Source organism: Prinia subflava, chromosome 7 (genome assembly GCF_021018805.1).
Source record: "Prinia subflava isolate CZ2003 ecotype Zambia chromosome 7, Cam_Psub_1.2, whole genome shotgun sequence".
Taxonomy (NCBI): domain Eukaryota; kingdom Metazoa; phylum Chordata; class Aves; order Passeriformes; family Cisticolidae; genus Prinia; species Prinia subflava.
The window spans coordinates 25,516,693-25,532,710 of NC_086253.1; the positions used below are offsets into that span (position 1 = coordinate 25,516,693).

General features: G+C 41.8%; 1 protein-coding gene across 1 annotated transcript in view; it reads right to left on the reverse strand.

Annotated features, from left to right (window-relative positions):
- GABRA4 (gamma-aminobutyric acid type A receptor subunit alpha4) overlaps window positions 1-2,182 on the reverse strand; it is a 48,785-nt gene extending 46,603 nt beyond the window's left edge. The window contains exons 1-2 of the mRNA XM_063401875.1: window positions 2,004-2,182; window positions 1,790-1,908 (exon numbers count right to left, since the gene is read on the reverse strand). Coding sequence (XP_063257945.1) covers window positions 1,790-1,908; window positions 2,004-2,086 — 202 coding nt within the window. The 5' untranslated portion in view covers window positions 2,087-2,182. The remainder of the gene's footprint in view (window positions 1-1,789; window positions 1,909-2,003) is intronic.
- Window positions 2,183-16,018: the final 13,836 nt, after the last annotated feature.

A 16,018-nucleotide genomic window follows, 5' to 3' on the forward strand; every position in this document is an offset into this window, starting at 1 on the left:
AAATCAGGTGTATATAATTTTCACTGTAAGGAGCTAGGAAAGCAAGCATCATTTTTAAAAACAAAGAAATTTCCCCCCATGTTTTACTTAAAAGTTCAAAACTCAAAGATGAGTGGTTAAATGTAAACCATAGAGACGGTCATGAGGAAGGAAGAAGCAAAATAATATGTTTTGTGAAATATTGACCCAGAAGTGTTTACCCCAGACTGAAATCTGAGGTTTTTTCCTTCCTCTCTCATTTACTTCTATATTGCCAATGTGAAAGTTCAAGAAGATGCAATGAACTTTTTCTCCTTGATTGCGTTTTGCTGAAAGTCTGCCACACTTACAGGGGAAAAATACCTACTCTTGCAAAACACCCTGCAAAGGACAACTGTATTAAAATAAAAATCACCATATATTACATATTTAGTAGTTGTTTAATTTTGGAAGTCTGATAATGCTCATAAAGCATCTTTGCTAGATGACTAATTAGTTGGCATTCAACCTAAAATGGTGCCAAACTTAGCACATCTCTTGTACGCGTGCAGAAGTGTCTGTAACCTCTCTCTAAAGACTAAATTGCAAAAGACTATCAGTTCCCAATGACTCCTCCGGGTGTTAATAAATTTAGCTTCCTTCTCACTTAATGTGTAAGCTAACTGAAGAAGGCCTCATTTATTCCACACACTCAAAATAATGAGAGTGGTCCACGGGTGCCAGGTGCTGTCCTTTAACAATCACGGCCATGCATGTGAGAGCCCTGCATATGGCATGAGGGGAATGTGCTGGCATACATGTCAGTGTGGATGGATCACATGTATGGAGAAGGTACTTTCAGAGGAGGAAGAAAGTATTTCGCAACCTAAACCTACGCAAGGATCTCATTCAATCCTGTATTGGAAGAAGCCTATAAAAGCCTCATTACAGCTTTGAGCATCATAAAAAGGTCTGTAGCATTTATTTCTATTTTTTTAATATTATTTTTACTTTCAAATTTGCATTTTTAATATTTTCATTCCATATCACAAAATAAGCTTTTCTTTTCCCTGGATCTTAATGATTTTTGGTTCCAAGTCCCTACACAAAACCATCAAAATCATAAAGAACAGCAAGTCTGGCTGCCTCTTCAGCATCACAAAACTGCATCTTAACAGCCTGGGGAAAGGAAGAGGCCCAAAATCCTCACACGCACAACACAGGTGAAGGCAAATTTGAAACTCCACCACGTCTAATTCCTATACAGCCATTAAGTCTACTACTTCTAAATCAGAGCTGGAATTTCAGCAACTGTGGTAAAGAACTGGCACCTGAGCTCTAATTTTCCCTAACTAGCGGAACAGAACCCATCAGACCCAACCTCCTAGGCTGGTAAAAGTGCACTTGTTTCTATTAGGACCCAATCGCGGCATTTACCGGTCAAAACCTGGCAAGAACGGGAGAAATCTGGGTGTAATTAGACAGGTCCCTCCATCCCCACCGAGCCAACGCACCCCGGCTTCAGTGCTCATTTTTCCTCCAGCGCAGCAGCAGCAGCCCGAGCCCGGCATGTGGGGGAGCAGCAAAGCGGGGGCTGAGCCCGGGACCGCCCCAGCCCGGGCACCCCCGGACTGCGCTGCACCCCCGGGCTTTCGGGCCAGGCGCTGCCTCGCTGCCGGCCCTTCCCGGAGGCTTGGGACCCCGGAGCACGGATGGGGACACACCCCCGCGCTTTCGGTCACTCACGGGTCGGTCCGAGCGGTGAGCGCGGCGTCCCCCGCCCCTGCCCAGCGACCCCCCGCCCGCCGCCGGCACCGCGCCGCCACCGTACCCCCAAATCCCGGTCGCAGCCGGTTGTCATAGCCATCCAGGAGGCTGTTCAGGATGCTGGTGAAATTCTCCGGCCACAATTTCTCCTCTTTTTTGATCTGCCCTGGCGGCCCGGTGAGACTGCGAGGCAAACAGGGAGCGGGTGAGCGGAGCCCGCGGGGAGCGGCGGCACCGGACCGGCCGCCCGGGCCCCCTGGCGCCGCTGGGCTACTCACCAGGTCGCCAGGCACAGGCAATGCAGGAGGGCGATGGAGAGACCCGAGGACATGGCGATGGCTGGCTCCTTGGCAGAAACCATCCTTGCATGCCATACTTCACTCCTGGGCACGTTAAACGCCTTGTCCGGGGCGGGGAGGGGGGCGGGGGGGCGGCGGCCCCCGGCGGTCCCACATGCGCGGCGCCCCGGTTGCCAAGCGCCCGGCACGGGCGGAGAGGAGCGGCGAGCGAGTTTCCCGCACCGTTAACTCTCTCGGGGCAACAGGCGCCGCTCCCGCCGCTGCCGCCCCCGCCCCGCCCGCGGCCCGCGCTCCGCCCCGCGCTCCCGCCCGGCCCGGCCGCGGCCCCGCTGCCACCCGCGGCGCGGGGGGCGGTGACAGCGGCGAAGGGCGGCGGGGGTGACCGCGGGGGTGACCGCGGGGGTGACCGCGGGGGTGACCGCGGGGGTGACCGCGGTGGCGGAGCCTTCGCTCGTCCCGATCGCCTCTGCTCCCCGCGAGAGGAATAAAACCGAGAGCGGGGGCGGGCGGGGGCGATTAATTCCCCGACGAGGAGGGTTTGGGAGCAGGAGGGTCTCTCCGCTCCAGCAGGAGAGGAGCTGGCAGGTGAGAGGTAGGAAGAGGAGGTGAAGGAAAGCTTTGACTTCAAGGTTAAAACAGAGCGCGCCCAAAACAGATGGAAGCGAGTGGGTTATCCCAGGTTTCTAAAAGCAAAGATTGCCAGAATAAGGGAATCGTTTCACATTATATCTGGCGGGGTTTTTTTCTTTTTTCTTTTCTTATCATTCCTATAATTAGGAAACATGACTTGGTGACCCAAAAAAATTCCATTATGCAAGGTCCAAGGGATTCTGAAGAATTACAGCAAAATCCACTCAGAAGTGTTGTTAGTCTGTCACAGGCTATTGGGATGGTTGGGTGGAGGGGGAGGACTAGGGGAAAAGAATAGGGGCGGGGTGAGGGGGGTTCCATACGCAGTTAGTGTTGGCAATAAACAACTTGTTCCTCTGATCAGGTGTGCTGCAGAGACAATTGTTGAGGTTTGAAAAATCAGTGTGCATGTCAATTTTAATGAGGGTGGTGAAATTCATCATGCACATAGGGCAGGTATTGTAATTGACTCAAAGACTTCAGTACTGTCAATGCCGACAGTAAAAAGTCTTTATTCATTACTTGCTACAGTATCTTTTAGCGCTGAAATGCCTGATTATCTTCACAACTACTGTACACTTGAAATCTTCCTGACTGTACTTCAGAGCTTGTTCCAGCTAGGGTGCCCTTTGCTGATTTGTTTGAAAAACAATTAAAGCTGTGCTTGAAATCCATTTAGCCTGCTGACGCTGTTTATCTTTCAGAAAACTCTGTCTAGGCATTCAGTTCTGCTTCCAATTTTAAAAGCCCTATTTAGGCCTCTACAGATTACTAACTAGTCAGCTTCCTGAGATTTTGACAAGGATCCTCATCTCCTGACTGCTTTACAGGATCCTGATCTGGCTGCCTTAGTGGGATGACAAATGTGCTGCCAACACGTCACCGACTGGGGCAGCCTGCCTGTGGACAGCACACATGCTCGGTGCAGTATTTACAGACCTGGACAACACAGACTGTAGCATGTCAGGCCAAGGTGACTTCAGCTCCTGTGATGAGGCTCTAGGAGCAGCCTGTTTAACTCTGCAGACAGGTGAAAACCAGCACAGCAGCTGGTTTCCACTGCTCTTTCTCCATTAGCAATCTGATCAGGAACAACAGAAGGATGGATGCACAGCTCTTCAGAAGTCTAATTTCACCAGAGTCAGATAAATTTCTCTGGGTTAATCAGCCACTTGGGATCTTCTCTAAAGTGTTGTGATTTCTTTCTCAGGATCAATCTTCTGCTCTAGCATGGATTGTGCCAGGGGAATACTGAGAACTGGTCTCCAGTAAAGAGAGTGTCTAGTTTTTCTCCCTTGAAATAAAAAGTAAACCCTTACTGCAGAATATTGAACATATTTCCTAGTGAGATTATCTTGTATAGGCATACCTCAGTAAAATTTTGCTGGCAGAAGTGAAACCTAAAGTGAGGGCAGTAGAGGGTAATTGAGAACTGGGCAGAATCCTGCTGGCTAGTCACAAACTCAGAGCAAAATGTGGTTCTATGGCACTGTCATTTATTGCAGCTGCTGAGGAAGAAAACAAACAGGCAGAGCTGGGGACACACTTAGGTTTAGATTATCCTTCTACCTTTTGGATATGTATAGACCCCTGCATGAACTGAAATAGAAAATTCAAGTGGTATTCACCAGTAATGATCTCACCACATGAATGCCCTGAGAAATGCTATCACACAACCCCCTCTCAAATCCATGCCTGGAGTCAGTAGTTCTGCTACAGCTAGAAACCAAAGAAACTCCCCCTGTCATCAAATCTAGGAACTGAACCGAGCTGGTCTTTGAATGATTTCTAAGTTCTTCAGAACTAAGAACAATATTATTGATACCTTTTGTCTCTTCAGTACAGGTACTTCAGTGAAGTAACTGAAGTTGCATTCAGTAAAGGTAACATCAGTTTACAAGACTTGTGGACATGCCATGCAAGGGCAAGAAATACTCATGGCTTCTAAAAAGATGCCCATGTTGTTTTCTCTAAGAAAATGTAGACATAGTGCCCTCCTGTCCCACCAGGGCTGCCTCGGGTTGTATTGATGCAGTATCTGGGTGCCACATGAGTGCATTTGCTCCCTACAAGTGCTAAAACTCCCTACAAGTGCTAAACTGAAATTCACTAAATCTAAATAATTAATTCTAGCACATTTCAAATGTATGAGTGCTTAATATCTCCCTTAAATCCAGCAATGATTATCAAGAAGTCCATAAGTTTAATACCAAAACCATACTGTTGTCCTTGATATCTGAAAAACTGTGTCATTTGTAGATTGATGAAGCTTTTACAAAACTAGACTTGAAGGAAACTTAAAGCAGTTCAAAATAACAGTAAACCGTCCTGTAAGCCACCTATAGCACCTCTGAGTATTTGTTCATTACTTCTGATATATGCATTGCCCAGTTTAATTTCAACGTTTGGTGAATTACAACTTAAGCACTATTCTAGGGGTTTTTTGGTAATGTATTTGTAGCATAGACACACAGAAACTCTGGAGGTGCTTCTTTGTCACCAGCAGATGTATGCTGTTTTGAAAATAACAGCTTTAAATGGTCTTTGATCTCTTCACAGAATATCTGGGTTAGATCATCTCTCTAAAACAATTTGATGACGCCAAGAAGGATTTAGTGGTCACAGGCTGGATTGATGGTCCCCAAAATTGTTTACTGAATTCAGTATTTTCCCAGCTTTTCCAGATTTTACCACCAATTCTTCCAAGATTTCTCGGAAGAAATCTCACCCATTGTGGACTATTGTAAGAAGGGGACTATTTTTGCCAGGCTCCATATGCTCAGAAAGCACTTCAATTTTTTAGACAGATTTTTTTTTAATTGTCCCAATACTCATGTATCCTACTAATGATTTTTGATGAAACAGACATTCTGGCCAAGCCCCAAAAGCAGGTTTATCCAAAGCTATGGATATTAAGTATAGCTTAATCATTTCTTATTTATCACAACACAGAGAAGCAGATTTTCTCATCACTCTTCCCATTTCTACTTTACCATCAGATTAAGTGGAAAGAAAAAGGAAGTCAGTTATTTTCTTGTGTTAGTCATTATCTAACATTTATGGGTTTGTATTTTTTGGTTTGGCTTTTTTTTTTTTCCTTTTGTATACTATAGGCTCTACCAACACTACAGGTTATAGAGGTAAATTATAGGTTCCACATTTTCCCCCAGCAGATTAAATTATTCAGCTGATTTTTACATGATTTAGTTTTGGCATCAAATCCATGAAGACAGACAAGGTAATATTGAAAAGGCTGTGAAAATCTTTAATGCCCAGCTATATGTTGCATAGTTAAAAACCTCTAACTCTTAGAAAAGAGAAGATAAAACTGGGATCCCTGCCAAGTATCTCAGTGTTTTTTTATCTAAACAGCTAAGTCGTTGATTTCTTGGATTTTTTAGTTTCTATCCATACCAGTGGAGTTTCTTATAGTCTTGAAAAAACAACTTGTCTTCACACTGTCTTTTTTAAAAATCAGGGATTGAATATCCATTCTTTGGAAAATGCATACCCCGATACCATTTTTGGCAGATGACCAAGAAAAGATATGTATACCTTTACTGAAGTGTCTTTCATTCTCTTCTCCAACATCTGCACTGATTAAAGAGATCATGGAAATCTACATGTTTTGACTTTATCCAAACCTTGATCTGGAATACAGGGAAAGTCTGTACTACGAGTTCAGGAAAGAGTTTTCAATCAGTGAGGATATCAGGACACTGTGGGCCTTGACTGCACCTCTAATGATGCACTTATGTTTAAGGAATGTAGATTTTGGGTCTATTGATTGAAACTTAAGTTCTGCTCTGGGAACAGTAAGATAGATGCATAAGCTCTTTCTGGCTCTTCTCCCAGTTCCAGCTTTCCCTGTAGTTCCCTTTCCTGATGTAGTGCTAGAAATTCTCTTTCCAGGTTCCTATTTCAGTATCTGATCACAAAGTTTTTACCTATGCACTTACATCTCTAAAGAACTTACAGTCTAGGTAAACAAGATAAGTAAGGACTGGACACAAGAAAATACTGATATTTCTGTTTTGCTAGGAATAGAGATACAAAAAGATCAAGTGGCAATGCAACACAATGTATGAAACATAACTGCTTCCAGTATAAGAAATTTGCAGCGAAACAGGAGCCTAATTCCAGTCTGCTGTGTCCCAGGTCAGTTTTCTAGTCACCTCCTCATCTGTCTTTTCAGAGCATAGCATAAGCTCTGTGTAAAACTGAACCTTCAGCTGGCCCAGCTTTGCTTCACTTCCCTGGCCAGAACTCCTACGAAACTGCAGGAGCTGATGCCGACATGCATTTAGCTGTGTATTTTTTCCTCTGACATATGGTATTTACAAGACTGCTCTACAGTACCATGGTTATTTTAACACATATGTCCTTGATTGCTTAGAATAAGACTAGAAAATCCTTTGAGTACCATATATATATATATATATGTATGTGTGTATATATATATATGCCTATATTGCTATTACTGATTGCAAGAAGATTTATATGGATTATAGTGATTGACACATGGATGTTTAAGGAGGTAAACTGTGAGCTTCATATTTAAGGGGACCTCTACTCTACACATTGCAATGGAAATGTGTTTGTGGAAGCATTCGCTGCATGAACTGCAATTTGGGGCAAAAGGTGTTTTCATGAAGAAAGCACTAGAAGATTCACGTGCCTTCATCTCTTCTTTCTCATCTGACCTCAATACTTCCCCAGCACACACACATATAATTTGGCATGTCACTGACCCATGTCACATCTGCAGCCAGGGCCATTAGGACAAGTTGCTGTCATGTCCTCAGTGGAAAAGTGGGGAATCAAGGAGATCTGATTTCTACCTCTAAAATGGGCATCCCCAGAAAAATGAGATAAGAAAAACCTCTTCATGCAGGGAGAAAGGCAGATTTTCCTAAAAGCAATACAAATCTGTCTCTCTTTCATTGAGGTGAAGGACATGGCAGCCAAAGTTGTGGGGAGGAATCTGGGAAGCCACTGCCCTGTATCCTGCCTTTCCCTGTCAGGGCTCCCAGGTTTAATGTGTCAAAATGTGTCAAAAATTTTGGTTGCCGCAAGCAACAGTTGGAAACTTTCTGCAGCCTTCAGAAGTGACAGGCAGGGCAGAGAGAGGCAGGGGGCTGAGGTAGGGGAATTTTGTGGAGGCTGCCATAGTTCAGGAGAGGAGAAGGAAGGCTGGATGCTCCCACTTGCAGTCTCCTTCAGATTCCTGCTTTCAGGCAGTCTGCTGCTCTGCCTACTGGTTTTAAGACAGCTGCATCCTGCTGCTGGCAACTGCTCCCAGAAGGAACAAGAGAGCAGATGCATCAACAAACTGCCTTCCTGGAAGGCGTCATTGTTCTCAGTCATTACATGTCTAATGTAGATACTAATCCCAGAGGTATACGAGTTATGGGCAGATCCCTGGGGTATGACTTAAATATTCCATGGAAGCCACAGGTCCTTGACTCACAGTGAAGCCATTGGCAACAGCTCTAGTGATTTTCTTCCTGCCTTCCTGGTTCCTGGCTTGCACCAAAGGAGGAGGAGCCTCATTTTTCTTTAAAAGGAGGAAAGTGTTGAAAAGTCTCTGGATTGTATAATGCCAGGCAAAACCTGAAAATTTTACTAGATGGTTTACAAGTACTGCAGAAAGAGCCCCAAATCCTGCAGGCAGGTAAGTAAAACTGGGACTTCTGAATCTCTGGAGCTCTGGTTCTCAGAAGTCTGGGACTAGTAGTACTTAAGAGGCTCTGTTTATGCTGCCTTCCCTCATGTTGCCATGCTGGGGGGTTGGTGAGCTGTGCTCTACACCACTTCTTCACTGACAATGATGTTCAGCTAAGAACTCTGCTTTGATTTGGTTCATTTCTCAACACTGCTCTCCTTGCTGACATCAAACACGCACAGTAACAGACCTTCATTTCTACCTTGAAAGAGGTACATCCTTCACAACATTTGGAGAAATATAATGGCAGCAGAAGAAGCAAGGAATACAGTTACTTAAAGGTGTTCTGCATCTACCTTCTTACAAGAGACAGCTCATATAGTGGTACACCAAATACAGTCAAAATATTCCTTATAATGAGAACATTTTCGTACTAAATAATATCAGCATTTTTGCATTAGATAGAGAATATTCCCTTTCATATATTTTAGTAAAAAAGCAAACAGAATGATTGGAGGGCTTATGCAAATAGAGCTGCCAAGCAGACTGGCCCAGAGGTAAACAACCGAACAAACTGGTGTTTAGACCTGTAAGCTCTGCTTGTAAAAGTAAAATTTGCCATTGTGGTAATACACTACAAAAGATACACAACTAGTCTGCTCTTCATTACCATCTGGTGGTTGTTGCATGGGGTGGCATTACTCACATCTCAAAGTTACTGAGGAAAGCATTCATATCCTCAGAAAGGAAAGGGCGCTGTAGCAGCAGTGGGCACCACAAAGGGGGCAGTTTTGTCTTATAGGCATCAATACAAAGGCATCAGGCAAAGAAAACTCTGTAAAGATGAGCAGGTAGAAAAGAGAAAAAAATTAAGAAGTACTTCTCTCAAGTATTTTGAGGTGTACCTGAGTATCATTTGCAAGGAGCTGAGAACCGCTTGGGAATTACAGTGTGCTGCTCCCTCCCGCTGGCAGCAATGGCAGCTGAGACTATTTGACAAGATAAGATAATTGTTAGCCACTTCCCATGACTAGTTCCCAGATCTTCACTACTCACCCAGAAAGGTATTTTACAGTGGTAGCCTAGCAGGGTGCCCATGTCCTCCGTGGTAAGCAAGAGGGAGCTAATCCCATTCTACAGCTGTACAGGGAGCTAGCTCACCTCTTGCACAGTGAATAGCCTCTGTATCTATCCACTGTGCAGTCTCTTCCCCTTCCCACACAGTGATTCCCACACAAAGGGAAATTGCAGTGTAATTCAGCTTGGAAGTGACTTTTGGAAGCCACTGATCCAAAAAGCACCAAAAAAGAACAGCCAGCCTTGAAGTTAGACCAGGTAGGTCCAGAACCTCTGAGGAGTTCTTCAGCTTTTTGAATCTCCCTGGAATATTTCTTATCCTTGGAGTATTTCTTATGAAGGGAGGGTAGTCTGGTTTCATGCAGAGTGAAAGAAGTACAATAATTGACAAAGTGCAATACCCTTTTGCTTTTACCTAAGTGTATGAACCAATAGGTAATTGATGTTCAGTGAAAAGTCCACTCTAAGTAGTTTGCAACAGTACTGATATAAACCACTGGACACAGTCACAGAGTGTGCTAGTTTGTGTACACTGTGGAGTTGATCCAGTGCAGCTGCAGCATTTCATGTCTTATGCAGTAGATTGAATTTTTCAAGAACAGCATGAAAAAAAATCATTATTATAATTATAAAATTCACTGGGCATAATGTCCTTAAAAACAAAAATAGTTTTATACCTCAGTTGCTTTTTACCTTTAAAGATGCACTCTTCAGATTCTTTCTCAGCTCTGCCTCTGACTTCTGTGACCCTGGATAAGTAATTTAGGCTAAATCTTCTAACAAGTGTAGCTCATTCTACGTGCATCAATTTATACATGAGACTGACATAGATCTTGTGAAGGTAAATATCCAAATCTGCATTTAAAATTTTTATTTCCACACCTCCATGTCTGAATTTCCTGTTCTTCAAATTTTAGAAAAGACTTCCATATATTGCAGGGATATTTGAAGGCATTAATTAGTTCAAATGCACACAGTGAATTAAAAATGAAAAGTATAGAAACACTATTATTATCAAATAGGTCAGTATTTAACCAATACCCGTGTCCTTAGTAGTTTAGGCATTTTGTCAACTTTGTGTCTCTTTTCAGATGTTTAATACATAATCAGCTTTCTAAATATTTCTCTGCTGGACACAGATATGAGAGAACATGAGATTAATACTACCTGAGAAATACCCTGTCTTTGTGAGCAGGCCTCCACCATCACCTCCCTCACCTCTTAGCCCATTCAGACATGAGAAATGAAGACTTCCACTGCTGATGGTGAAAATGAGTGGGTGGAAAATCCAGGGGACAAAATGGAAGCTGAATATGTAACAGAGACAAATACACAATTCCAGGAGGCAGACTTCACAAGATGAACGGTTTTAAGAGGATGGAAAAGGTGCCTGTGCTGTCTTATAAACCCAAAGCAATATGTGACTTTTTCCCTATCCAAAATGAAGAAGTAAAAATCTACCCTGATTTATGTATTCTTTAGTAACTAGGGTAATTTAGGTTCTGCTCCAAAACTCATTGAAATAAACAAAAACCTGTGACTCACACAGGGGATTCTGGATCAGAACAAGATTGTATTTTTCATTCTGAGTTCCTAATTTACTATAGTGTGGGGGTTTTCTCTACATTTAAAATATTTTGTTTTCTTATAGCCTCATTATTGTGGTTTAATCCTCTTATACAAATTTTCTAATTCTTCGGTTCCCTATCTGACTACAGGCAGGCAACATTTTGCTTTCTGAAAGGGGAGTGAAAAGGAATTTGACTTGCCTGCCACTCACATGGCCTAGCACCTCTCACTGAAATATATTTTGCAGATTTTCTGAAATTAAAACCTTGATAATGTCCAGAGCTGAAGTAAAAATTAAGCCTTAAGATACCATGTGAAGGGAGAGAAACACTCTGAATCAAAGAAAAAGTCACTTAAGGAGACACTTAGCAAAACAAAGGAAGACACAACAAAGAGGTTGAGAATGTGAGAAGTCAACTCATGGGAAGGATTTCAAAACCATCCCTTACAGTAGGAAAAGATGAGAGAGAAAGGTTTCCAAATTATTAAATATATTGATATTTGTTCTTTTGGCCTCTTTTGCACACAAAACTAAATCTTCTTTCAACCTCTATTCACTTCTGTCCCAAAATGGTCCTAATGGTATTAGCTGTCTGAAGCTAATACTGACATCACATATATGCTTGATGCTGCTCAAGAGAAGCTCAAGGGACCAAGGGGATGCTCCTGCATCTGTTACCTCACCTTTTAATGCTTCCTGAGCTTTAACATGCTGCTGGTTGCTCTAAAAGAGAGGTCACAATGGTTTTGTCCTCTGAGCTGGGTTTGAAGGCAGCTATAAAAAGTTCAATCTTTTCCAAAATGCATGAACAGTGAATAAAGCAATACCCCACACCATTGAAACATCCCTCCTGAACACCTCTTCTCAGAGCAGCTATCCATGGGAGCATCCTTGTGCCCCTGTGCCCGCCACTGCAGTGGGAAGAGATATCAACAGGGGCTAAAAAAACTAGTTGCATCCCAGTTCTGTGATCTGGTTGAGGAACATCTTTACCACTTATCTGTCTTTTTATTCAATTTCTTTTTTTTTTTTTCTTCAAATTCTTAACTTTGCACTTATTTTAGCCTTTGTTTTAAAGTTCTTTTTCAACCAGCTAAAAGCAGCAAAAATGACAGGGCACAATCCATTTCTCAGTATATGGACTGCTTCCAGTGACTGCTGCCAACCCACATGACATATAGAAATCATGGATTTTAGACCTGGATCTCTGCATCACTTAAAGAGGTAAGTAAAATTACTTGTTGTCTTACACTTCCCTGATGACAAAGTGACTCCCAGCAGAAGAGATTCACATGTGCTCTTTATTTCAACAAGCCAGAAGCATCTATCTCACTTTTCAAATGTGCTCCTGAGACAAGAAAGGAGTGTGCAAGCAGCTGGTGTGTAGGACTATTTCATTTGTTAAAATCATGCCCACTTTGTTTTCTCCTAGCGTAGCTATGACTGTGCATGGTGATACCGAATGCTGTCATCTTCACGGCTGTAAATTGACAACAGAATTCCAGGGGAATTTGTCATCATCAAAGAAAACAGCCTGCAAGTTTTCAGTCTGGCAGGTTTTATTGTTATATTTTGCTCTTTCCATAAAACTCACTCTTAAACGTGAGAGGTGATATATTTGTAAACATATTCTTGAAATACAATGCAATTTTTTCTTATTGTCACCCCCATCTTTGGAAGCAGCAGACAACCTTGATAATGAGTGGAAATATCAAATACCTACCTCTCATGAGGCAGGTGCAACAGCAAGATAAAGAACTGTTTCTATTTGTGATGCCCATTCTTGGCTCTGTTCTAGCTTTTCCTTTTTAGAGTTTTACCATATATAGGCACAACCTCTTGAAAAACAGGGACTATAAAATCTCAACCAAAAGCTCTGTTTCCTTTCTTACTGAACTTGGCTGTTTGAGGAGTATGTGATTTGGAGTCTGGGTCTTCAGTGTACTAAGAATACTTTTGGATAGATTTAATTTTAAAACTGGAAGTGGTGGCCAGTAGAAAAGTCCTCTGTTCAGCACCAGTTTTCATCACAAATCAGATTTAAGTCAAAACCCCAAGATTTCTAATGTAAAATTAGTTTTGAGGAACAACTAGCCAGGATCTTCAATCTTCTCAACACACCAAATAAGCAGAGGCTACTGGAGATTAAAATGGAACTGGAACTACCATTTCTATGGAAGAATTATAAACCAGAAATAGAGGGAGAAGGCAATGCTACCACCCTTTAAATCCACAAGATCACAAAATACTTGAAACTGGAAGGGAAAGTTGAGTAGCCTACCTCCTGCTCAACTGCAGAGCCAAGCTCATTTTCTTCTCTGAGATGCATTAACCTCAAAGATAGACCAAGTTCCTCAGGAGTATATCTTAATTCAAAATTTCTTGAGAGTATATAATGCAAAAATGTATATTTTCTCAAAGAAAATTTCATTTTGATCCAGTTTTTACTTAATTTTTCCTGAGAAAGGAACTCTCTGAGCTACATACTTATGGAAGATATCTCCAGAGAAACTGCATATGTGACTAAATTCAGCCATTCTATCTCCTTATTGGTAGAAGAAAACAAGCTAGGCTCTGATTTACATGACTCACATCCACAAGTGTTTGTAGTGAGTGCATCACATCACGGAAATGGGACAAAGAGACACATTGCATTCTAGTGGCTCTGTGTGGTAAAATGCTTGTAAGCATGAGAATACTACTCATAAAACCTGATAATTTAAATAGGGCTTTGCAGTGAGCTGCTTCAGAAAACAGTGAAAAGGCAAAGCTGGGTAAAATAAATCCATTTATTAGAAAAAGAATTTCTGAGCCATTCCACTAACAGTGTTTCATTTCTTATGCTAAAGAAACCCTGTAAAAATCAAGACAGGAGCAGGCCTTAAAAAAAGCAGAGGAGCAAAGTTCTCAGTCCTACAAATGTATAAGCACCTTGCCACAGTTTGCATCAGCCTCTTAAAATCAAAGGAGCTGCTTGTAATGAAAAGGTATACACGCTCAATTTCTCCAAGATAAAGCCTTGGGTGTTAACTCTTTCTGTCCTGCTTCTGACACACTGCCTCTACTGGCAAAACTCAATTTTTAGGAGCTGTATAAAAGGAAGCATCTGAAGTACCTTTTAAGAGAAATCAAAATAATATCATACATTGTATGTCTCTGTTCTCTAAATATCTCCTTAAACCAGCTTCTGCAGTGCTGCCATCAACTGCCTTCCTTTTTCCAGCAACACTTCAGATTACTGGCTCCTTGTAGTTAATATGCCCATTAAAACTATACAGAATAAATGCATACAGACTAACTGCTGCCTTCACCTTCTTCATGTCTGTCTGAACACTTGTGACTTGTCCTCCTTACTTACCCTGAATGAGTAGAGTAACCTCTTCTGAAGGTAAGATTGTCTTTTTTGATAATCTCTGTAGCACCTGGCACAAAGACCTTACTCTTTAGCCCCTACTACTTCTCTTGAGCCAGAATCAGAGGCAGAAGGAGTTTCTGAATTTTTCACATGTGGGATGAAGGACTTTGAAGTGAGGTTGCTTCTCATAGGTGGTGAGAAGGGAGGAAAAAGAAAATGCACTGCTGTAGGATTTTCTCTCATTAGGGATGCAGTGCTGGGCATGCACATCCTGAGAGGGAGCAAATTCTGTAATGTTAAGAATGGATATTGAATGGTGGTCTAGACAAAAAGCTGGGAAATCTAAAAAGGGGTTTCAAATGAGTAGTACTGATGTTTATCTGACATGATTAAAGACTCACTAAATTATCCTGGCTAGAGATATTACAGCACAAAATCCTATAGCTCATATATTCTCTTCTCATGTTGACTATTAAAGGTGAGTAACTTTGACTCACAGTTTTGATATTTACTATTAATTCCTTAAAAGAACTGTCCTAAGCATTTTACAGTCTTTTAAAACAAAGTAGAACATGCATTAGAATGATCATAATTATCTTTACAGGGTATAAAAAGAGGGATGAAAATGGAGCACAAAGAGGATGTGATATGTACCACCTTCTTTCCTGAGATAAGAGTGAGGGCTTACTGAAAGACCCAAAGGAAAGGGAAACAGGTGTGAGGGTGAGGTGGTCTCCTCAGGGTGTAGCAGTCTCACACTGTCAACAGATCTCTGGGTAAAGCACAAATTCATGTCAGTCCTCAGCTCTTCTCGATCGTTTGTGCAGCTTTGCTGCTGCACTGAAATCCCCAAGGCACACTAAAAGTACTTCCAGCTTGCAGTTTTCTGTCGTTTGAGAAGATGGCTCACAAGCTCTATTTGACTCCAGGGATTTCTGTAGGTGTAAAACAACAGTAGCGCTATCACTAAGCAGATGAAATAAGTGACCTATTTCGTTACCTGCCTCTTTATGTATAAACATGAACAAGATTGGTCTTTTACCTGCACAGGGAGTTATTTCACAATTCCAAGGTTTCGCTTTATAGTTTTCAAACCCAACCATTCAGCTTAATTGTTAAAAAATTTGATCTAAAATTTTGAATTTATGTTATTAATATAATTACTGCAAAATGTCACCTGCTCAGTGCCAATTAAAAAAAAAAATGTACCCATCCTAATTCTCATTTCTCTTTCAGCTGTGTATGTAGTATGAAAAATCCACACAGCAGTCCCATTGGACACAGGTTAGGAGTATCCCGGGTCTGCAAATCCCTTTTTTGCAATTTCTCAAAACCTGTCAGTGTTACAAATGTTAATATTTTCAGTCATCACCTTCACATACAAAGTCTACAGTATTAGGGACACAGCTCCCCTTTTTGTTTTGAGCAGAAGCACAGAGACACCTACTTTCATTCTACTTTTAAGAAGGCAGAAAATATCATGAGAGAGAGAAATTGCATAGTCATCATTTTGTATGGTGTTCACTTTCTGATGCCAAATTAAAATGACCAGTGTAAAAAATGTATTTAATAATTTAATAAAGTGGAAACATTAATTTGTGTAAGAAAAAAGATTCCTTCCTGAAAGTTTAAACATAATGAAGGTAAAAAATGAACATGTGTTTGGCCCAGGATATTTTCTGCATCATGCTTTGTGA